The sequence below is a fragment of the Lichenostomus cassidix genome, chromosome 25 (genome assembly GCF_008360975.1).
Source record: "Lichenostomus cassidix isolate B80296 chromosome 25, HeHo_3.0, whole genome shotgun sequence".
Taxonomy (NCBI): Eukaryota; Metazoa; Chordata; class Aves; order Passeriformes; family Meliphagidae; genus Lichenostomus; species Lichenostomus cassidix.
The window spans coordinates 2080804-2102489 of record NC_139505.1 but is presented as its reverse complement, the minus strand read 5'-3'; the positions used below and the strand labels follow the sequence as shown (position 1 = coordinate 2102489).

Here is a 21686-nt window from a genome sequence, read left to right as displayed (position 1 = left end):
CCCATCACCCCGTGGTGGAGGAGACCACAGTGGGGGGAGTAACCTCTCTCCCCCCTCCCCTTTCTCCCAGCAGCCACAGTGTCCGGTGCTCTTGTAAAAGGGTTTTACTTTGAATCAACATTATAATTTACCCCCTGCTGCACCTCCAACCCCCCTGGGAGCTGAACAGGGGTGAGAAGGGCAGGGTGCCCCAGAGTCCCGATGTCCCCCACCCCCAGAGCATCACCCCCTAGCACCAGCGGCTGCACTATGGGCAGAGACCCCCCCCCAGGGCAACACGAGGGAATGGCGGGATCCTGCCCTGAGTTCCCCAGGCCTGGACTTTCCCCAGGGCATCTGGCTCCCTTGCTTTCCCCAGAGCTTCAAACTGAGGGAAAAGTGTAACAGAATCTGGGAACAAAGGGAAGGTGGTGGTGGTCAGACACCAAAACCCTGTGGGAGCACCAATCGGACCCCAAAATCTCCAGGAGCACCAGTCAGACCCAGTCAGACCCCAAAGTCTCCTGGGAGCATCAGTCAGACACCAAAGGACCTCCAGGAACACTGGTCAAACACAAATTCCCCCAGAGTAGGAGTGGTGAAGGCATTGGCAGGAACAGCTGCCTGCGGGGCTGCAGCTCCCTCACTCCTCAGGAGGCACCTGCAGTGCTGAGTAGAGCATGACCCGACCCTCAGGCTCCTGTTTACCTGTGGGGCAAAGGGGCACTTCTGAATGTGGGGATCATTTGGGGGTTCATGGGAGCCACCAGGAACGTGGCCCCCATTCAACAAGATTCATCTGCCCCCATCCCAGCAGCTCTAGCCCCCCCAGCCCCCAAAACTGACACTCCAGCCCTGCCTTACAGGAGAGGCACTTCAAGATGTTACGGAAGGAGCCGCCAGCAGTGCTGAAGGCCCAGAGGCCTGTGCAGAGTGTGAGGATGAAGATGGGGCCCAGGCTGGCCTCATACCACGGGTTCAGGAAGGTCTGGGGACACAGAGAGCCGGGTCACACCCTCCTGACCGCTCCAAACAGCCACAGCAGGGAAAGGAGTGCCTGGCCCTGTGGAAACCTGGCTTGAAGCCCTGCTGAGCTGCATGCCCCCAAATCCCCCATGCGTGTCCCAAATCCTTCACTGACCTCCTCCAGCCTGGGCACTCCAAGGGGCTGGGGGTGCCCGGGGATTGTAACTCTTCCCATGGCCCCAGGACTCACCAGCCCTGAGGTAAGCAGGTGGCTGCCCACCACCAGCCCCAGGCCCCCAGTGCGGCGCCGCTCACAGGCATCGAAGAAGATGATGCCCCAAAAGGTGTGGAGCAGTACCAGGGCCATGGTGAGGAAGGCTGCAGGGAGAGACATGGAGCCTCAGAGCCACAGCCTTCCTCTTCCTTCTCCGTGCCATGTCCCCTGGCCTCACCGGAGGTGATGAAGTAGTACGGGGAATCCCCATGGATGCCAACGGTGCCTGGCCCGACAGAGTCCGCCAGGATGTTGACGATGGAGAAGACACCACTGATGATGCCGAAGGACAGCCCGGACACTGCAGAGTAGCTTGGAGTCAGGGGAGCCCCATAGCCTCCACAGCCCAGGGCTTGATGGGCTCAGGGAGAGGCAGGAGAGTTGGATGCAGCACCTGGCGCTGGGGGTCTGCTCACCGTAAGCCATCTGCCGCAGGGAGATTGGGGACCTCCCATCCTCGCTGAGGGTGGCCAGCCCTTCATCTGCCTTCCTGCCCCGCCAGAGAGAAAGCGTGAACCCCATCCCACAGGAGAGGGGAAGGGAGAGCCACGACCAGCGAGGGTTGAGGAGAGACGGCTCGTTCCCGGGGTTTAACAAGGAGGCGACTTTGTGGGGTTCCTCTGGACACAAAGCCCCAACATCTGGTCTGGTTTCCCCAACCCCTGGGACACCCCAGCCGCCGGCACAGCTCCCCGGGGCCGCCCGGGCGGGCTCTTACTTGAGCAGTTTGAAGCAGGCGAACCTGGAGAGCTCCTGCAGCAGCACGGCAGCGGCGGCTCCAAGCAGCAGCAGCGCCGAGTCCTCCCGCCCGCTGAGCTGCACCGACACGAACCACAGCAGCGACGCCGCAAGAAGCGACAGCAGCCAGAAAAACGCCCTGGGGAGGAAAAACGGGACACCCGGGCATCGGCTCAGGCAGAGCTGCTCGGTACAGCCGGGCTGGAACCCCGCAACTGCCCCAGTGCTGCCCTCTCAATTGTCCCTGAACTGCTCTCTCACCCCAGGGGCTCCCTCGCTCCGGGAACAGCTTCCTCAGACGCCCCCAGCACCACCAACACCCCAGTGTCCCCCAGACCCGCCAACAGTCCCTCAAAGCAACCCCCAGAGGCCTCTCAGACACCCCGCAATGGCCTCCCAGACTCCCCAGTGGCCCCTCAGTCCCCCGAAGGCCACTCAGCCCCCCTCTCGGGCCGTCCCCGCTCACCCCGCCACCAGCACAATGACGCGCAGCGGCTCCGGCGCCACCGTGAGCAGGACGAGCGCGGCCGCGGGGCCGAACGCGATCGCGGCGCACCCGAAGAACACGGCGGCGCCCATGGCGGCCGCGGGCACACCGCCCCCTGCCGGCCGGGAGGACCCCACCGCAGCATCCCCCGCTGGCGTGGCGGGCACAGCGCCCCCTGATGGCCCGGGAGCCCCCTGCGGTGGGGGGGGTAGGACCAGTCCCGGAGTGGGGAGGGGGACGGAACACCTCCTCTCTGCAACCCCGGGGCTAGGGTCAGGGGACACTCGGGACAGGGGCTGCACTGGGGGACACAGTGGGGACACCTGACACAGTCTGTGCCCAGCCTCACCTGTCCGCAGGGTCACCTGTTGCCAGGGTCACCTGACCCCAGTATCACCCATCCCCATCCCCATCCCCATCTCCTCTCCTCTCCTCTCCTCTCCTCTCCTCTCCTCTCCTCTCCTCTCCTCTCCTCTCCTCTCCTCTCCTCTCCTCTCCTCTCCTCTCCTCTCCTCGTATTTTTAAGGAATTCCTCTTTAAACTGGCATTTTTTTCTCTATTCCAAGCCCCTCACATCTCCTATTCTGATTCTGTCCTCTACCCCTGTGCTGCCGCTGTTTACAGAGCAGCTGGGCAGAGCAGGAAAACTTTATTTAGACTGAAAAATTCCAGCGGCCGACATGAACAGCCTGGACGGCTCCAAAGCCCCTCCCTCTGGATTCCCATGGGATGGGCAGCTCATTCCACCTACCTCTGGACTGATGGTGCTGCAGGCAGTGCTGGGCAGTGGTGCCATGAGGGGTTGGATTTGTCATCCACCTTCATATCTCCTACAAGGAAAACTCCAAACAATGTCCCCTTCAGCCTCTTCCGCAGGAATCCTGTCAATGCCATCTCCTAGGCACAAGGCATTGTTCAGGGAAGAATCGGAGTTACCGGCTGCGTTGTATTAATTTCCCTTCTTGTTTTGCTTCCGCCTATTAAAGCTGGGAAATGACACAATGCATCCGAGTACTGCTGACTTCATCTGCACCTTCCTCCTTGGTTGGGGGCATTGAACCACCAACACAGCACCAGGCTCTGGATGCCCAGAGCATCCCTAGGATGCAGCCCTCTCAGCACGGCAAGAAACAGGAGCCTCCTTCTTCCTTCTTTTTTCCTCCTTTACCTTCCTTTTCCCCTCTGTTTTGGTTCACATGTTAAGCTTTCCCTCAGGAAAGGAGTTGCTCCCTTGCTGCTCTGTCTCTGTGGCAGCTTTTACTGTTGGATTTTCATACAAAAACTTTAATAACAATTTTAAAAAGACATAAAAGTAGAAAGATTAAACAAAATAGGGATTTGGGGAATAGGAAACAAGGTTTTGGGATGGGAGATGGAAAAGGCCTTGGCTTGGCTCCTTTCTGTGGCTGCAATGGGTTTGCTCCATGTTGCCAGATGAGAAAAATCAGCAAGAAAAAAGGTAAAAAGAAAAAAAAGTGAACAAAAATAGAGTTGTTTCCCTTTCCAGACAGAAACACAATTCCAGATCTGCACCTGGGATGCAGGATGCTGCTGGGATATTCCAGCCGGTCGCAGCAAGGGAAGAGCAGCTGCTTCCCCCTTTGACCACCTTATGGCACATTTTATTCAGGTCCATTAGTGGATTATCTAAGTTTTCCCAATTTTTGCAAGTCTTACATTATCACAACCAGTCCTGAGGAGCCATTCCCAGATCTGAGCCAGCAAATCCTACTGAATTCTGACTCTCAGCTCCCACGTCAAGGGTTTGTCTGTTCAACTGCATCCACTCATCCAATAAACCATAACCATCTTCATGAACCTTCCTTGCCCCTTTCCTCCCCATGCCTTTAATCCCACAATATTTTAACACTTCTACGCTCCCCCAGTGCCCCCTGGGCTGAGCTGGTGGCTCCAGCCCTGGTGGGATTCTTCCCAACAAGTTCAGATTTCTGCTAGGGTTGGGATTTTTGAGTTTCAATGTTATTTTTGTGGAGGAGGGAGAGGAGGGTTTTGTGGAGAGGAGGATTTAAAGAGATTCACTTCCTGCTCAGCAATTCTTGGCACTTAACCCTTTGTCAAGCACCTCCCTACCGATGGGAAAAGCCCCTTCAGCAAAGTACAGAGAACCCCAGAAGGCTGGGAATTTGTTTTCAGATGCACTGGAAAAGTTCTTCAGTTGAGTCCACTCTTGGTAGGAATAAAATCCGTGTCTGGAAATGTTTGGCTTAAAACTGATTACAGTCCTTAATATCTGCAGTAATACTTGGTTTAAAATCGAGAGCAGATGAGAGAAGCTTTAAGGTCATCCCGAACCCAAACCATTCCATGATTCTATGAAGCTGCACCTCAAAACAGACCTCCTCCTCTGCTACCCAAGACTCATCTTGCTCTTTCCTCGGTTTCTAACCCCCATGTCTGAGAGTCACCAAAATACTGATTTTGCACCACCTGATTCATCTCTGTCTCCTTCGCTATCACTTTTACTTACCCCTCCAGTCTGCAACAGTTCCCACCTGGAACCCTGCAGCTCCTCACAGGAGCTCCTCTATCTTCACCCCAAGGTGTTTTTACCCACTATAAAATAAAATAAAATAAATTCACGACTGTTCATGTTTCTTCCTCCTGATAGAGAAACTGAGGCACGGGAAAGGGAAATGAAGCCAAGACAAAAAAAATCCCCCAAGATTTTACAGGAAGTCAGGACTGATTCTGGCTCCCAGTCAGCATCTCTGACTTTGCTTCTCTCCCAGAAGAATTTGCTATTTATAGCTCCGCTCTGCTCTGCTCTGTCAGAACATAATCAAAACCATCCTCCCTCCATCTGAGAACTCATCCAGCGGCACTAACCCTCCCCGGGGAAAGCTTCCCAAGATTTGCAACTCAGCCATCCGAAACGCCTCTGCAACGGGAAACTCTTCCACCGCCGGAGAAGCGGCGCGGGCACGGCACGGGACACGCTCAGCCGGCATCGCACCAGTCCCGGGCACAACCCGGGCTTCCACCCGCGCGACCGAGGAGGCTACTCAGCTCAACTCTCCCCGAGTCATTTCCTGCCTCAGCGGGGACGGATCAGGAAGGTCCCGCAGAGCAGGAGCGGAGCCGCTCCGGCAGGCGACACCCGACGGAGGACGATGAACTTCTGCATCGCGGTGCTCCTGGTCCTTCATTCCTTACCGGGTAAACGGGTTCCCCGGGTTTTCCAGGGGGAATTTGATTTTATCTCACTGCTCTGATTATGCCCACACTCCTGGGATGCTGCGGGGCAGCTGGGGAGTTCTGGAGGCTGAAAGGTCTTGGGGGGTTGGCTTGGAGAAAGGGGGCTGCAGGGAAAGAAACGGAGAAAACACGATGTAATTACTAAAAGTTCCATAAAGCCTCAGCTTGGAGAACAGTGCGATAATGAATGTTTCCTGCATTGTGTTCAAATAATTCACAGATTCCAGCTGGGAGCTATTAGGAGACACAGAGACAGAGACAAAAATCCCAACAAGATTTCCTGAGAATTACGTGGGCAGTTTGTAGATGGGAGAGAGTGGAATTAGGGTGTTGAGGCAGGAAAACACCAACCTGGAGCTGCTCAGGGATGAGCACGATATTTCCCTGTCGCTGGGATGGTGGGATACAGAGCTGCACCGGCCGAGGGGAACTGAAAACTGCAGCTCAGCCATGCCAAGAGTCTCCCTCTTCCCCTTTCTCTTCACCAAAGGAACATACCCAAACTTGAAACATCAAGCAAGGGGATTCCCAGCTGGAAGCTCTTTTTGGGATATGATTGCTCTGTTATTCTTAGCGTGACTCCAATGTAAATACAAGAGCCGACTCAGAATGATTTTCTGGGAAAGCTCTGTGCACAGGATAACGTGCCCCAGAGCCGGAGTTCAATGCAACCAGAGCATTTTCAAAGGATGAGCGTGGGAAGGAGCGGGGGTGGGTAGGCAGGTCCCAGCTTCAGTCCAAATTTCCCTGAAAGCTCAGGATGGGGGTGGGACACGGTTAGGGTTAGCCTCGCGACGAGTAAGGCTGCACTGTGTTCCCCCTGCAGAGCCCCAGTCCCATCCTGGAATCTTCAGTCTCAGTCACTGTTTTCAGAGAATTCCCTAAGAAGAATTCTGGGACCTGGGCTTCTCCCCTAGGCTTTGTCGGTCATGAGAAAATCAGGGATATGATAGGAAGAAGTGGGAGGGAGCTACAGCTGGCCCTGGGCATGACTGACAGCATCATTCCAGCTATTAATGGTGTAACTTATAAAGACAATATTATAATTATCTCATTTATGACCATAAATTAGTATCAAACTAAAAAAAAATCTTATTATTCCATTAATATCTTCTGTTCTGTTCTGATACACTAGTATCTTAGTGTATGAATCTGTGACTATTAGAACATCAATATTCCTAATTAATTTGCTTTAAAAAATGCCCCCAGTAACCAAGAAAACACACAAAACCTTATGTTTGGAATAGGGAATGAGCCACTCACTCCAATTGTGACAATGTCACATTGGTCAGAATCTATTTAGAGTGGCTCAGCCCTAACGAAACATGAGGGTCCCTTCTGAGCCCTTGGCAGCTCCACAGCCAAAGGCACTGGAGCAATTGTATCCTGGATAAGCCGCTCATCCCAAAGGGAGATTCACCCTGACTCTGGGTCTGAGGTGCAAGAGCACAGCTAGAGGCTCCATTCCCCACCACTGCATCTCTTGCTTCTGGCACATCTACACCCAAAAATGACGGAAAACTCCAGCTCTGGTCTGACCTCCCATGCCTTTAGTTGGGATCTTATTATGGGTCAGGTTGTAAATCCATCACTCTCACAGGAAATGGGTTTTGCCCAAACCACCAATATAACAATGAAACTTCACATGACCCCACACCCATGGCTCAACCTGAGGCTCTGCATGATAATCCACGTGTTGTTCCCTTGCTTTCAGGGAAGGCGGAGGTCGAAGATGACATGGAGGAGATTGCACAGGATTTATATGACTACGTGGCTCATTTAAGTGAGAAACACCTTTTTAAAAGCATTTTTACCATTTTCAACAAGCCACAGCAGCAAGTTGGGATAACTGGGGCTGGAAACACTGTTAGAGTCTCCATCTAGCCTCCTCCAGGCAGGGAGATGAGGTTTTGCCCATGGAAAGGTGCTGAGAAGCCACTGAATTGAGTCCTCTCAATGACTGTCATTCAGATTTTATGGATTAATTTGTGTGGGAAGGGACCCTAAAAACTACTTCATCCTGCCCCACTGACATGGGCAGGGACACTTCCACTAGCCCAAGCTGCTCCAAGCCCTGTCCACCGTGGCCATGAACACTTCCAGGGATTTTTCCACGTTGTCCAGATTAATTTAAGTTACGCTGGCTGTTCAGAGGGGAAAAGCTGGGTGATCACACCCTAGGATATGGGGGAGGGAATCATCTCACCCCATGCTGGACAGGTGTCCCCAATCCTCACAGTGCCACCTCACCTGGCACCATTTCCATTCCAGGCAACTACTATTATTCCACGGAAGATTATTACTATGACAACATCACGGCAACCCCCGCCACGTACATGTATGAATTGGATTCATACGAGGTGAGTTGGGTTTCTCTTGGTATTCCCCCAAAAAACAGGCTTTCCTCACCCAAATCTCTGCCACAAGGAGAAATATTGATTAAAACTGCTGATTTTTAAACCACAGAACAACTCAAGTGAGTTTACTATGAGTAGAGTGTCCATGAACAGCAATCATAGAATGGTTTGAGCCGGGATTTATTTTTCCAGCTTGCATAGGAACTGTGGGAAATTCCTTGTTTCTCAAATTAAATACCATCAAACCCATCGCAAATAGCAATCTCTCTGCATAGGAGTTATGCTGTGACATGCCAGGTTATTTATTTTTCTCCACATCCAGACAAGCACCATTGGAGATGTGGACTGGGAGAAGTGGTTTCCAGAAGATAATGCCACCACCAAGATCCCAGGAATACCAGATACAGATGTTCCAGGGGATTCCAGGGATGCTGAGGACAGTCAGGTGGGTTCTTGTCAGCTCATGAGCTCTGTCACAAGCTTTTAGCACATTAAAACGTGGAACTTCATGACTGGTTTATTTTTCTTGACTTACCAGGGTTTCCAAGATTCATTGGGATCATCCCTGCAGTGCCATCTCACCCTCATCATCCTCCTCAGCTTCTTGGGTCTCCTGCTATGACCCCCCAGTCTCCTCCTCCAAAGGTACTTTGGGATTTCAACACTCACTCGAAGTGTGTCCTTTAACCCAGGAAAATCCAATTCTTTCTGAAACAACAACTTTCCAAAACAATGGAAAGATAACAAACCCTCCCAGGCATCTGGCTGCAATGCCAGGGAACTCACCAGCAGCTCTGAACACCACTGATGGCCTGGAGAGGTTTTCCAGGGCATTCTCCCAATGACCTCTTGGCATTCAGTGGGAGCTTCAATGGTGCCAGCAACCAAGCACCTCCTGCTGCTCATCCACCCAAATCCCTTGTTCCACAAAACCCTGGAATGGTTTGGGTTAGGATGAACCTTACAGACCAGCTCGTTCCACCCTCCTGCCATGGGCAGTGACACCTTCCACTAGCCCAGGTTCCTCCAAAGCTCCATCCCACATGGCCAGCCTTCTCTGACAGCTGGACCTCTCCAACATGACAGGAATACACTGCCCCCCGTCCTGCCACACGTAGGAACTTCCCCACCTTTTTCCCTTGTACCAGACACGGCAGCTGGGATGGCGACCAGGACATTGTCAGGTGTTGACAACATCCTCCCCACGAGGCATTGTCTCCGTTCGGAGCTGCTGTGACTTGGTGTCCAAAGGTTTTGGTTCAGACACAGTGCTGCCCCGTGGCTTGAACGCAGAGTGCTCTGCAACGCCTCAGTCCTTCCCTGTTTCCTCTGATTCTGCTGTAAATAGGAACCCCTGCCAATAAAATCCCCAACATCCGTTGCACAGTCTCTCATGGTAAATAATCTGTAACCACCACCAGAACTGGAGTAACAAATGAAAACAACACATTGCAGTGCTTGTTCTATGAGAAGGATCTTCTCGAGCCTCTCAACCCAGCCAGGAGCTTCCCACTTTGCTTCTTCCAGAACTGCTCTTCACACCATTTATTTTCCAGAAACACCTGCAATACCTGGGTGTGATGACAAGCTGGACCAGAAAGCCTCCCACCACCCCAACCCCGCCACGGAGAGCACACTGTTGCAGAAATGGGTGGTCTTGGTCAAGAAATCAGAGTTAAACTCCTTTTGGGGAGAAAAAAATGCAATCCCATGCTTGGTGCATATGTTGCTTTTCTTTGGGAGCGTTAATGGGAAGGAGAGATGGAAAACTGGCCCAGACATACCCGAGTCAGGTTGAGTCAAGCCAGCAGGACGTCTCAGGGTGGTCACAGTCTCCAGAGCCCCCGGCTCCCTCCAGACCCCTCCCAAACCCCGGGAGGATCTCCTGAGCCGCCAGAGGAGGTACGATCCATCCCGTCCACCTCCTCTGCACCCACGGAGCAGCGGGACCAGCCCCGGCCTGTCCCAGGTTATCCAGGCCCCTAGCCTTGGAAAGAAGAGCTGTGTTTCCTAGGGAAGCTAAAAGGCTCGGAACAGGTTCAGAAGCAGCCGGAGGAGCAAGACCGGATGCACTGCCAGACAGCGCCACCTCCCGGCTCTGTGCTGCCATGAAGGTGGACTGAAAAAAGCCAAGAATGCCCCAGAAAATTAATTAGGAGCACACAGCGGTAAGATTTCCAATCCTGGAGAGAAGTAAAAAGCAATTAAAGGAAAATAAATGATGTGGATGAAGTTTATAAGTTTATTTCTAAAAACCATCCCTCTAATGCAGACACGGAGAATAAACCAGTTCATTGTAACCTGGCTTAACTATAAATTGTATTACTCCCTTCCAGAGCAAATCCTCCAGTTACAAACCTTCCCGACCAAATCCTCACCTTCCAGCAGTGTTTTGGGACAAGGGTGTCCCAAGAGAATCACACCATGGATGGACAGCTGGACATGTCCTCCCTGCTCCCACAGCTGGGAATATTCACCCAAATCTCTTCAGTCCCAAAATGACACCATCCTCCTGGCTCTTTCACAAGTTCCTTTCCCAGATTCATCCTTTTCCCCCCACTCGGAGGGTGCTGGTGGCTCCAAGGCCCCTGGCTCTGTGAGCAGCCACCCAGCTCTCCTAGCAAACCCCTGGGATAAGCAGCTTTAACACAAAGAGGATTTTCCCTGCAGTTGTGAGAACCTTTCCCAGTTAACTCCCAGCAGGCAGCAAGCAGAAGGCTCTCAAGGTCTCTGGTGTTTTTCCAGCAGTTCCTTATCAAACCCTCCAGGAGCCAAATCCTGCTGCACCTGCTCCCAGCACGACTCCCACAATCTGGGAGCAATGTCCTGGGGGAACTGTAGCCCACAGGGGCTATTTTTGGGTTTCAGCCTGAAAAGCACCAATGAGGGACACAGAAATACAGCCAGGGAAGAACCACCCAGAGTGCGTAGTGAGGAGAGAACCAGCTCCAGGGTTGAAAACATCCTGTTTAGTGACCTGTGAAGGTGATTTTGTGAAGATTTAGGCAATTATAAATGAGGGCTAAGGCTGCTCTTCTGCCTTTAATATTCTCAATCTTTGGCAAATTCCTAACTTCTTGTCCCCACCACTGATGGACTATTGTCCATCATCACCAGCCTCAGGTCAGCCCTTCAAGCTCCAGCATGGAGAATGCTAACTTTTCTATCCACATACCATGGATCTGGAATAAAAGTAAATAATCATTCACCTGTGTTTCCTTACCTCTCCCATTTTTCCTCCATTCCCGAATCCACAATATCCAGCCTTTCCAACACCATTTTTAACCCTTTCCTAACAGGCAAGCCAAACTCCCTGGCTGACCTTTCCACATTTGATTCTGAAACAGGACATATTTTGAAATCTTGGAAGAAACCCAAGATTCCCATGATGGGCTCCTGGGATTTGTTTTCTTTTTTTTAATTCTGTCACCAAGTTGCCAAAATATCTCTGGTTATTTGTGTCTCCAAAGTTAAAAGAGTCAACATGTAAATATTTAGAACTGCATGTCCCAGTATGGTCGAGCTGGGCATGAGGGATGTTGGCGGTTCACAGGCTCTTTTCAAGGATCACTTTCCAGGAGAAAAGCTTTATTGGAGAAACATTCCTTAATTTTAAATAGGAAAAAAAAATCCACAGGGATATAAATACCATCTATCCACCCAGGGAGATCTAAATTACATATATCCAACTAGAGTGGGATATAAATCCCCTACATGCACCCCGAGGGGAATATGAATCCCATGTATCCCCCGCGAGGGGCCCAGATTTTAAGAATTGGGCTATTCCCCAGCTCTGTAAACCTACCTCCCCTCTCCGATGCATTGGCAGCGCTGCCGTCGCGCAAATTAACCAAAAGTAACACAAATTCCTAAAAGTTGCTGCATCCCAGGCAAGTGAGACCGCCGCCCGCCCCTGGACCCCCACTCGTGACACAGGGCGTGTGATCTCCTTGGGAACGAGGGGACGTGCCAAACCTCCCGCACGATCCCACCCGTGCGGGACCGGGGGTGCGAAGCCCCCCACCTCGAAACCCAGAGTTTGGAGCCGCGCGAACCATCACAGGACCACGCGCGTCCCGGGGCACGCGGAACTCCCGGGGGAGAGAGAGGCGGGTGCGGCCCTCGCGAGCAGACCGTTCCCGAGACGGCGCAACGGGGCGCGGCGGGACACGTGCCCCCGGAGCAGCAGGGCCGCGGATGGCCGCGCACAGCACGGCCCTCGCTGCGGCCCCAACCCCCGGCCCGACCCCGGAACCCCCCCCGGCCCCACCCCGCGTGCTCAGGCGCGCGCACCCCGCCGGCCCCCGCGCGCGAACGCTAACCCCACCCCCCGCGCGCCCGGACGTGCAGCGCGCTCGGCCAATGGCCCCGCGCCCCCGCGCCAATGATGGCGCTGCGCGAGAGAAGCCCCGCCCCGGGGCGTGGCGTGGCGGGGGGGGCGCCATGCGCCGTGTCATGGAGGCGCAGTGTGCGGGCGGCCATTGACGGTGCCGGAGCTGCGGTGGAGCGGCGCGGCCGGGGCGGCCCCGGCGACCCCCGACCCACTCCCGGCGCGCTCCCGGCGGCCGCCGCAGCCGCAGCGACCCCCGCGGCAGCTCCCGGCCACCCTCTCTCGCCAGTGCGGAACCGCGGGAGGGGGGGCGATGGAGATGAAGAAGCGCATCAACCTGGAGTTGCGGAACCGGGCCCCCGAGAAGGTGAGGGGCAGCGGGACTGGTGGGGCGCGCTCCCCCCGCCCCGCGAGGCCGTCGCTGCCGCCTCGAGCCGTGCGGGCCCGGCGGCGCCGACGCCGAATCTGGGTCAGCCGTGGCGCAGGGCTCGGTGGGGCGCGGGCGGCGCTTCCGGCGCGGCCCCGGGACCCGCGGCCCCCCCCGCGTTCCCCCTCCGCCTCCTCCCTCGGGGTGCCCCGAAGTTGCCGGGGGCCGCGGCGGCCTCGGCTTCCCCCGATGTTAATCCCTCGCGCTCCACGGCCGCAGTAAACAGGTCGCGGCGGCGGCCCCGTCCTCGGCCCGTCGCTCAGCTCGGCGCCTTTAATTAGTGTTAATTAACGTTGTTTCCCGCGCCCACCGCACCGCCGGGCGCACTGTGGGGTCCCCACACCCCTCCCGCGTGTCCCCGCACTTCCAACTTTTCGTTTCTTTGGAAAGAGGCAAAAAAGAAAAAGCCCCAAACCCCTGGAAACGCAGGAGCGCACGTGCGCGGCGGGGCCGCGCGCTGCCCCCGCCGCCTCGCCGGCCCCGCGCGTGGCTCTGGAGCATCTCTTCGCAGTTTCCCACTGAGGAAATCAGCGCCTGGCTCGCCCCATGAGTAAAGTCCTGAGACGTTCGCTTTCCCTGACCTGGCGCACGTGGGTTTTGGTGGAAAAAACTGCCCAAAACTGTTGATGTAACCCATCCACTCGTATTTGCGGGTGGCAGGTTCCCGGAGAGGCCTCCACGCGCTGCCAGCGTGCGGCTGCGGGGACGAAAGTGGGAAACGCCCCCTTTGCCCAGGCAGCTTTCTTTAAAACTCAGTGTTTGCATAGAATAATGGGGTTTTTTAATGAAAACATAAAGTAATAGTGAGAAGCTGGTCTGGTGCTGCTTGGGGTCTGCAACACTCCCAAAATGTTGTTAGTGTGTAGGGAAGGGGATGGTAATCTTGTGGATATTCCACTCTAGATAAAATAATTTAAAATTAATTGGCTGCTTCTTATTGCTGCTTCTCCAAGTATGCGACCTGTATTGATGATTGAGTGGCTTGGGCATGAGGAAATTATTTATTTGGGCTCAATTAACCTCCAGGACTTTCTGGGAAAATGATCTGAAGTCAGAAGATTTTAGATTCAGAGTGAAACTGGTTTTATGAGTTTGATTATGCACAGTTAAACGACGAGACTTGAGGAGAAGTCAGCAGTTGGCCGTGTATGGCTGGGTATGCAGCCCTGGCTGTGGTGGTTCTGTGAGGAGCTGTACCACTGTATTTCATCGGTGGAGTTTTGGGGTCAGGTGGCATTTTTTGCAAAGGTTGACACGTGCTTGGAGGAAGGGAAACTGCTGCATAATTTTTAAATTGGGGTGTTGGTGATTTCAGGGCAGGGGTCTGGTTTGATTTTAAAGCGAGCCCCAAATCAGCAGCTGCTGCCCAGTGCCTGGGTTGAGGTTCAAGTGAGTGTAGGGCTTTGTTGCTGTAACACCCACATGTGCCTTGCTGGCATGTTCACAGGTGACGGAGTTGGTGCTCGATAACTGCCGGTCCAGCAATGGGGAAATTGAAGGGCTCAATGACTCATTTAAGGAGCTCCAGTTTCTCAGCATGGCCAATGTTGAACTGACATCGCTGGCCAAGCTCCCCACATTGAGTAAGCTCCGGAAGGTGGGTATCTCTTGGCTGCCAGCACTTTGGGACAGCAAAGTCAGAGGTGACAAGCTGTGGTCACACCTTTTGGCACTCGTGGTTGCACTTGTGAGGCTCTAAAGGTGCTTCATGGGCCTCTGAAATGTTTTTTAAGATCTGAAATTGTTTTGGGTGTTTCCCGTTAATTTTGGTGAGTTGGGCTTGGTCAGTGACTCTTGGGGCAGTAACTTCTTGGCTATGGACATTGTGAAGGTCGGCCATGCCTTGCTGAGCAGGGGGCCTTGGTAAGAGGCCCTTGGGTTGCCCATTTCTGGCAGTGAACTCCAGTCCTGGTAACTTAAAACTGAGGTGCCCAAACCATTGAGACTTAAGGGAGCACTTTATAATTCTCAGTTTAAAGGAATTTTTTGACAGCCAAAGCTTGTTAACTTGGGTGACTCTTCAAAAGTGATTAAACTCTTAAAGGGAAAACAATTAACAATGATGCAGCTGAATCTAAGGCTGAAAATCCAACTGTTTAATTCCGTTTTTTCTGTACAATAGCTGGAATTGAGTGACAACGTCATTTCTGGAGGCCTGGAGGTCCTCGCAGAGAGATGTCCTAATCTCACATATCTAAATCTAAGTGGCAACAAAATCAAAGATCTTGGCACTGTGGAAGCTCTTGTGAGTATGAAGTGGGAGGGGCTCTGGGGAGATTTAATTAATACTGCTTTTTATCAGAAATCCTTAATATTTTTGGAATGGATTGGTACAAACTTGCATCAGTCTTGTGGTTGGTCTGGTTTGATGGACTTGGTGCCATGGTCATAAGACAGCGTGTGTAACCCCACCACTGGAAAACGCTTCCGTGTTGGGAATGGGATGTCCCAAACCAGAGATTGTTTTGTCTTTTGAGGAAAAGTGGCGAAGGTATGTTGTGCTGACTGCCCTGTGCTTGTTTGTTAAGGTGTGTTTGTCTGATGAGCTTTCATTAAACTGTGAAGTGACTCAAACATGGGTGTAATAGAGCCAGTGAAGCCGAGGAAGGAGCAGCCAATGGTGATCCATTCACCCATTTTTCTGGATGATTGGGATTTCTATCCAAAACTGGGCTCTGCACACAGAACCCAACTCCCAACTGTGGGGGAGTCTGGGGGTTGAGGAGCTGGGTGGGAGTTCATCTGTATAAGTGCATTCATTGGGGATTCAGCCGCCACCAGCAACTTGAACTGAACTTTGAGGGAGAAGAATTCTGACTAGAAATGAGGGATGAGGACAAAGTAAATTCTGTTATACTTGGGCTGCGACCCTGCTGTACCTGGGAGCACAATGGGAAAAACCTTTTCATTTATTTTTAGCAAAATCTGAAGAACTTGAAGAGCCTTGACCTATTCAACTGTGAGATTACAAACCTTGAGGACTACAGGGACAGCATCTTTGAACTGCTCCAGCAGATCACATATCTGGATGGGTTTGATCAGGAGGACAATGAGGCACCAGACTCGGAAGATGATGATGATGATGGTAACTTCCTGAAACAAACTGGCTGTAGGAATGGGATGCTGGAATAAGTGCACAGTGTAGTGCAGGGACATCCTGAGCACAAGTGCAATTCTGCTTGTGTTCCTGAAGAGCAGTGTCCAGAGCGTGTTTGGTATTAATGCACTGATAGAGAGTGAAAACTCCTGCAGGTTCCAGTCCTGCAGAAGCCACCTGGGCTTAAGGAAATTGGAATAAGGAGACTTTTGCAAAGACACAAATGTTCTCAATGTTGTTGCCAGCAGTACAGGTCTTGTGCCACTGAGTGATACAGAGCGAGGGGACATGCACACTATTTGGAATGAAAAATTGTAATTTTACAGAGTTTGGTAATAGCTTCAGCCCCCTGCTTCAACATAATACAATTTTTAGTTCCAAAAGCACACCTAGTTCCTTTTGGTGCCACCTCAGTTGCAGTCCTTAAGAGGGCTGTTCTGGCTGTCAGCCCCTCCTGCTGGCAGGGGTTTGCATTTGTAGCTTCTTCAGACATAGAGAGTTTTGCCTGAAGCTTGTGATGGAAAAAACCCGGGAGTCTTTCTTAGAGAAAAAACGGCAAGTTTAACTTGGTTACAATTACGGTTGCTTCCCATGTTTTGCCTGGTTTTAGAAAAAAATATAAAATCCCCAAATCCTTCAGGAAAAAACTTATTAGAGCCTGCCCATCCTGCTGTATTCAGGGAGGAGCGAATGGAACTGAACTTCTTACCTATATATGTGTCCCTCACTGCAGAAGGGGATGAAGATGACGATGATGAAGAGAATGAAGCTGGGCCTCCAGGAGAATATGAAGAGGAAGACGATGAAGATGATGGAGCTTCCGATTTGGGGGAAGGTGAAGAAGAGGAGGAAGTTGGTCTTTCATACCTGATGAAAGAGGAAATTCAGGTAAAGTTTGTAAATTCTGCCAAATGCAGGAAGCAAAGAGAAGCTGTGGGGTTATGTAGTTACAGAAAACAGTTCACAGAGTATGGAAAACAGCCACTTTTCAGAAGGTGGTATGTAGGGTCTTGTAGCTATAAACTGGTCACACAAATTACAGGACAGAAGTAAAGGCCCAGGTCCTGGTCAGGTCCTTCTCTCTGACAGCTGCAGAGTGTTGATGGGAGGACATGCCTAGTGTGGGGTTTGTGCAGCGCCTGCATTTTTGATCAAAAACCCTGTGGCCAGCCAGTAGTGGTTCTTTGATAAAAGCTTGTTTCCTGTCAGGGAGTTAATGTGGTTAGGGTTTAATTCCAGTATTCCAAGGGCAAATATTGGGGGGCTATTTCCCCATTTTGACTTGTCAAACTCCCCTGCCTATAAAATTCCACCAAGCAGAGGGATATAAAACCAAGATTTGAGTTTGTCGAATTCTCTGGAGCTGATTGTTAATTCATTTACATTTCTGAGCTATCAGCTTTAGAAAAAGACAGAAAAACTCCACAACTTACTCATTTTCACAGTAACTTGAGAAGATGATACTGTTGTGTTGTTTTTCCTTGTCCTGGGCCCTTACTGACTGTGTGTCCAAAGGAAATCTAAAGCTGCTGGCATCTCTCTCACAGTTAATTTGTCAATAACTTTGAGCTGGCTTAAGGTAGTGAACAGTGGGGAAAAGCAAGGAAATGAGACCGGGGCTGACTGATGCCCTGGTGGGGCAAGTGCAGGGCAGTCCTGGATTTCTGCTTGGGATCATTGTGAAAGCAAGACTTCAATAAGCAGCAATTGTAAAAATATCTTCTAATTATTTTACAGGATGAAGAGGATGACGATGACTATGTTGAAGGAGGTGATGAGGAGGAAGAAGGTAAGTGCTCAGGTATTCAAGTTGTTACTGAAAGAATAGATTCTTTGTGGGTTTGGGACATGTGCGTTAACACAAAAAACAAAAGTAAAGTAAAAGTAAGGAAGAAACAACAGTTTTCTGAAAGGAGGGACACTATCTCCTCTGCATTTGGGAATTGTTCCCTACTGTGGAGAGGAGTGGGACTCTGCTGTGCAACTTGTTATCTACATACATGGAAAATAGCCCTCAAGTGTACCAGAGTCTTCACCGGCAAAGCCTGGCAACCAGGAGGAGCTCGAGCTTTCCCTTCATCCAACTGAAAGTGGCTTCTCCATAAGCAGTTATGCTTCAGAGTCAAAAGTTCTGTTTGCCAGTGGCATACTGGAGTATTTTTTTAGTAAGTTTTTTCATAAAAAAATTCCACATCTGTGTAAAGACTAAACCCAGAATTTCGCCCCAGCTGAGCTCCCATCTCCTCCACATGCTGGGCTCATGGAGCAGGTTTGGGAGCTGGATTTTTCACTTGCAGAACCAGGAATTCTGAAGGAGCAGTGCAAATTCTTCACTTTATACAAATGCAGCCCTGGAGTCAGGATGGGCCGTTGGCCAGGGAATGACTGCTGGGGAATTCATGGATTGGATGGGGCAGCATTGCACTGCGAGCTCCCACCACCAGAGCGCACAGCACATCACCTGAATCCGGCCTTGTCTTACAGAAAAACTCAGGGATGTTGTGCAGGATCCTGGTGCTGGTCATGCAGCGTTGTTTCATTGGGAACGTGTCTGCACCACACACACTCCCTGTTCCCATCACCTGGCTGTAAGTGCTGCGTGGGCAGAGCATAACGGGCTGTGTGTATCCCTCTTTCCTTAGCAGAGGGTGTCCGAGGGGAGAAGAGGAAACGAGAGCCTGAGGATGAAGGCGAGGAAGAGGAGGATTAATTTGCAGGACCAGACTCTCCAGTTATGGAAGACGCAATAGTGATTATGCAGCTCTGTATGTCCATGTACCATAGATGTCCCAACAGAAATCCTATGTTAACTTTTTATAGCAGAAGTGTGGTTTTACTATTCCTGCCCCTTCTATCATTCCGGATAAGCTCTGATAGTTTGTAGGGAACCTTCTGTAGAGAACAATTTTCAGCCCTATAATCACTGAAGCCATTGGCAAATTCCCCCCACCAGACATTTCTTTGGAGCTCTTTAATTTCATACAATCTTGCTGTGTTGGTCATTGTTAGTTCCGAGTCCAACCCCATGTCCCATGGGTTTAATATTGGGAGTTTTCTTCAGGATTTTAAAGATTTTACATTTAAGCAGCTGAATTGAAAAATGCTCTATGGCAAATTCCACACTCTCTTAAATCTGTTGACTCTAGGCTGAGTTTTCCAGGGATTCAACTGGAAACCCCCAACTAGATGACACCCATGTTTCAGTTTTTTAAAAGGTGACTCCTGTGTTTTTTTTTTTTTTTAAGGCTCCTCTCTAGTTTGGGTATTCCAGGGTAAAGCCTCAGCGGGTTTCAGAAGATATTTTTGTTTTCCTGCTTGCTCTGATGTTCAGTGTTTGGGGAGTATTCACTAGATTCTTTCAAGGGTGTATTTTGGCAAATTGAAAGAGTTGTGATCCTTAGAGGGTTGCAATCCATAAATTTTCTCACAACTCCATTGTCACTGCAGGTATTAAAACAATGTGTAGTTTTAAACCTTTTTGCTAGAAATCTTCATTAAACCTTCACTCACTTTGCTCTTGCATTGTCATTCTGGGAAGTCTGCACCACTCATGGCTATAAAATGTATAAAATAGATGAAATATGCATTTTCGGTGCAGAAGTGAACGGGTAACTCCTCCAAGCATGTGTTTTCCAACCCTGCCCTCAGTTCTTCTAGAACTGTCGAAGGGAAGGATGAACCCAAGTTGGCCCTTCTCTGCACGTCACCTCTTAAAATGTTTAAATCTGGCTGTAGGCAAAATGCTCAGTTTGTGTAAAACAGTTAGGAATATTTGGGGTTTTATATTGAGTGGCTGCAGATGCATCAGGAGCAAGCGTGGGGAATGTGCAGAGAAGCTTTTTTCTAGCAGCCTTTATAATTCCTAATCTGCCCCAATGTATCATCTTTCCTGTCAGAAACAAATTTTGACTTCTGTCATTCCCCCTTCAGTTGTGATCTGGGTTTCACACAGTGTAGTCGTGGGTATCACAGTGACTGACATTGTCTCACATAGGTCCTGAACCAAATATCACACGCAGCTTTATTCCAGAGACTTATTTTTGTATCTGTCCTGGCTGTCAATAGCTACCAGAAACTGGGGAGAGCCTGCGGGTAGGAAGAGGGAGATTCCTGGGCCTGAGTGAGTTAGTCCCTTGTCACCTGGTTCCCTGTGGATATTCCTTAGGAATTTCACACACTAGTTTAATGTGACCTCCAGCTCTAGAGTGGAGTTTAGATCTGCAAAGCCCCGCTCCCTGTGTGTGTGGTTCTTTCCCCTGACTAGAGCCTTAACTCTGGGTTTCTCCTGTAGCTGTGTAGCGGGGCCGACCCTTCCTGGCCTCGGAGCGGAGTCAGGCGGGCAGTGGCACACTCAGGAACAATTGACTCCTTGGGCTTTGTGCTTATTAAGGAATATCTCTAAAGACACTGGAAAAGTTGTGGTGAAATTTCCTTTGCAGCCACAATGGAGTCCTGTGTTTGTGATGAGTCCTGGGTGGGTGAGTACATGTCTGTCATGTCCTGGAGGCTTTGGGTGAGGCACTCACTCTATGCTCAGCTTTGAGAGAAGTGTTTTCCCATCCTTTTGCTTACTGTTTTTAGATTGAAACCTGTTATTTATAAGTGTGTGCGTTAGAGCACCTCCATGTCAGGGTTCTACTTAACTGTCTGTTACTGATGCAGATAAAATTAGTTTTAAATGGAAAAAGAGAGTCTATTTTGATGGATTGAAATGATGTGGGTACTGGGCTTGTTTGGATAAGTGAGTCCAGCTCCTGAGACCAGACAGAGTGAGCTCCGAGGGGTGACAGCCCTTCCCTAGGCCAGACTTCCCCCTTCCCAAACACCCACAGTGCTGTGCGTCAGCCACCACCTGGAACCTGAGTCCCTCACAAACCCAACTTCCCAAGAATCTGTTTGTCCCAGTGTCACCATACCTGGTCCCGTGTCCTCCGCTCGGCATGCAGCAACAGCGTTTTTTAACGAGGAATTCAGAGCCTCCAGATAACTTTTGAAACTTTTTTGCTTGGTGGGTGGTCTTTTCATGCAAATACGTCAGGGTGGGTTTTATATTTTGTAGAGGTTTTGTCCTATTTTAATGCTCTTTGTATGGCAGTCTGTATATAGTGTGGTTCAGTTCCTTCTCTGACTCTTTCCTGAAACTTTGGAGTAACTGATTTTGTGCAACTGTGTTTTGAATAAAGCCATGACAGTGTTAAATTAAAGACAACAGCCCTGCAGCACTCTTCTGATAACTTTTAGTTGTAACAAAACATGTTTCTTCCCCATGTGTGCTGTAAATTTTAAATTAAAAAGTTTTCAAACTGAATTATTTCAAATAAATTGAGACTATTGTATTGGATTACTTCTCAGGGTATGTCCACCTGTGGGGAATGGGATGTTTCTCAAGGAATGGAGTAAGAGGGAATTTTCTTTCTTAATAATGTTTAAATGGGGTGGAAACCAGCAGAATGCTGTGTCTTTCTGGCGATGGAACTTGGATTTGTGGTACTTTAAGTTGTTGGTAATGTTGTAGCAGTCAAGGAAGGATACTCTGGAAAACCCTGATGGTTTCCCTGAGTGTTTCGAGGTGAATTTAGATTCACCTGTTCATAGACATCGGAGTCTGGGTAAGTCTTAACATTTGCTTTTCACAGATCTGGACTTGTGACCTGGCAGCCTGAGCACAAGTCTAGTGCTGCATTATTTCTCACACAAATGTTTAAAAAAAAAAAAAACGTTGCTGCTCCTCCCAAGCCAGACAGAGCATTGTTTCATCTTGGGATTAGTCCAGCATTCCTAGCAAAAATCCCTTGGATGTACTTGAGAAAGCCCT

The 21686-nt window shown here is 50.7% G+C and overlaps 3 protein-coding genes and 1 long non-coding RNA gene across 12 annotated transcripts; 2 read left to right on the top strand and 2 right to left on the bottom strand.

The window, feature by feature from the left end:
- Positions 1-89: 89 nt before the first annotated feature.
- APH1A (aph-1A gamma-secretase subunit) lies at positions 90-4846 on the bottom strand. Of its 6 annotated transcripts, none has more exons than XM_085082386.1 (7): positions 3196-4846; positions 1938-2096; positions 1636-1709; positions 1398-1520; positions 1196-1323; positions 844-967; positions 90-687 (listed from the first exon to the last, which is right to left on the bottom strand). In XM_085082386.1, the coding sequence occupies exons 1-7, from the start codon at positions 3336-3338 to the stop codon at positions 623-625; spliced, it is 816 nt and encodes a 271-aa protein (XP_084938512.1). In that variant the 5' UTR covers positions 3339-4846; the 3' UTR covers positions 90-622. The 6 variants fall into 6 exon arrangements, 3 of the variants coding, with proteins under 3 accessions (XP_084938512.1, XP_084938515.1, XP_084938514.1); XM_085082389.1 differs by lacking the exon at positions 3196-4846 and adding an exon at positions 2424-2579; XM_085082388.1 differs by lacking the exon at positions 844-967.
- A 639-nt stretch (positions 4847-5485) lies between these two features.
- Positions 5486-10317, top strand: LOC146427247 (uncharacterized). 3 transcript variants are annotated; one of them, XM_085082396.1, is made up of 6 exons: positions 5486-5621; positions 7375-7443; positions 7932-8020; positions 8340-8462; positions 8556-8662; positions 9574-10317. In XM_085082396.1, the coding sequence occupies exons 1-5, from the start codon at positions 5576-5578 to the stop codon at positions 8637-8639; spliced, it is 411 nt and encodes a 136-aa protein (XP_084938522.1). In that variant the 5' UTR covers positions 5486-5575; the 3' UTR covers positions 8640-8662; positions 9574-10317. The 3 variants fall into 3 exon arrangements, with proteins under 3 accessions (XP_084938522.1, XP_084938521.1, XP_084938520.1); XM_085082395.1 differs by lacking the exon at positions 9574-10317 and adding an exon at positions 9166-9406; XM_085082394.1 differs by lacking the exon at positions 9574-10317 and having other exon boundaries at positions 8556-9406.
- Positions 8113-8639, bottom strand: LOC146427248 (uncharacterized). Its single transcript, XR_014856497.1, has 2 exons — positions 8553-8639; positions 8113-8448 (listed from the first exon to the last, which is right to left on the bottom strand). It is a non-coding gene; the product is annotated as an uncharacterized LOC146427248 (long non-coding RNA).
- A 2131-nt stretch (positions 10318-12448) lies between the features above and the next one.
- ANP32E (acidic nuclear phosphoprotein 32 family member E) lies at positions 12449-21212 on the top strand. Of its 2 annotated transcripts, none has more exons than XM_085082296.1 (7): positions 12449-12714; positions 14222-14371; positions 14897-15019; positions 15694-15859; positions 16605-16759; positions 17609-17660; positions 18514-21212. In XM_085082296.1, the coding sequence occupies exons 1-7, from the start codon at positions 12661-12663 to the stop codon at positions 18579-18581; spliced, it is 768 nt and encodes a 255-aa protein (XP_084938422.1). In that variant the 5' UTR covers positions 12449-12660; the 3' UTR covers positions 18582-21212. The 2 variants fall into 2 exon arrangements, with proteins under 2 accessions (XP_084938422.1, XP_084938421.1); XM_085082295.1 differs by having other exon boundaries at positions 12522-12714; positions 18517-21212.
- Positions 21213-21686: the final 474 nt, after the last annotated feature.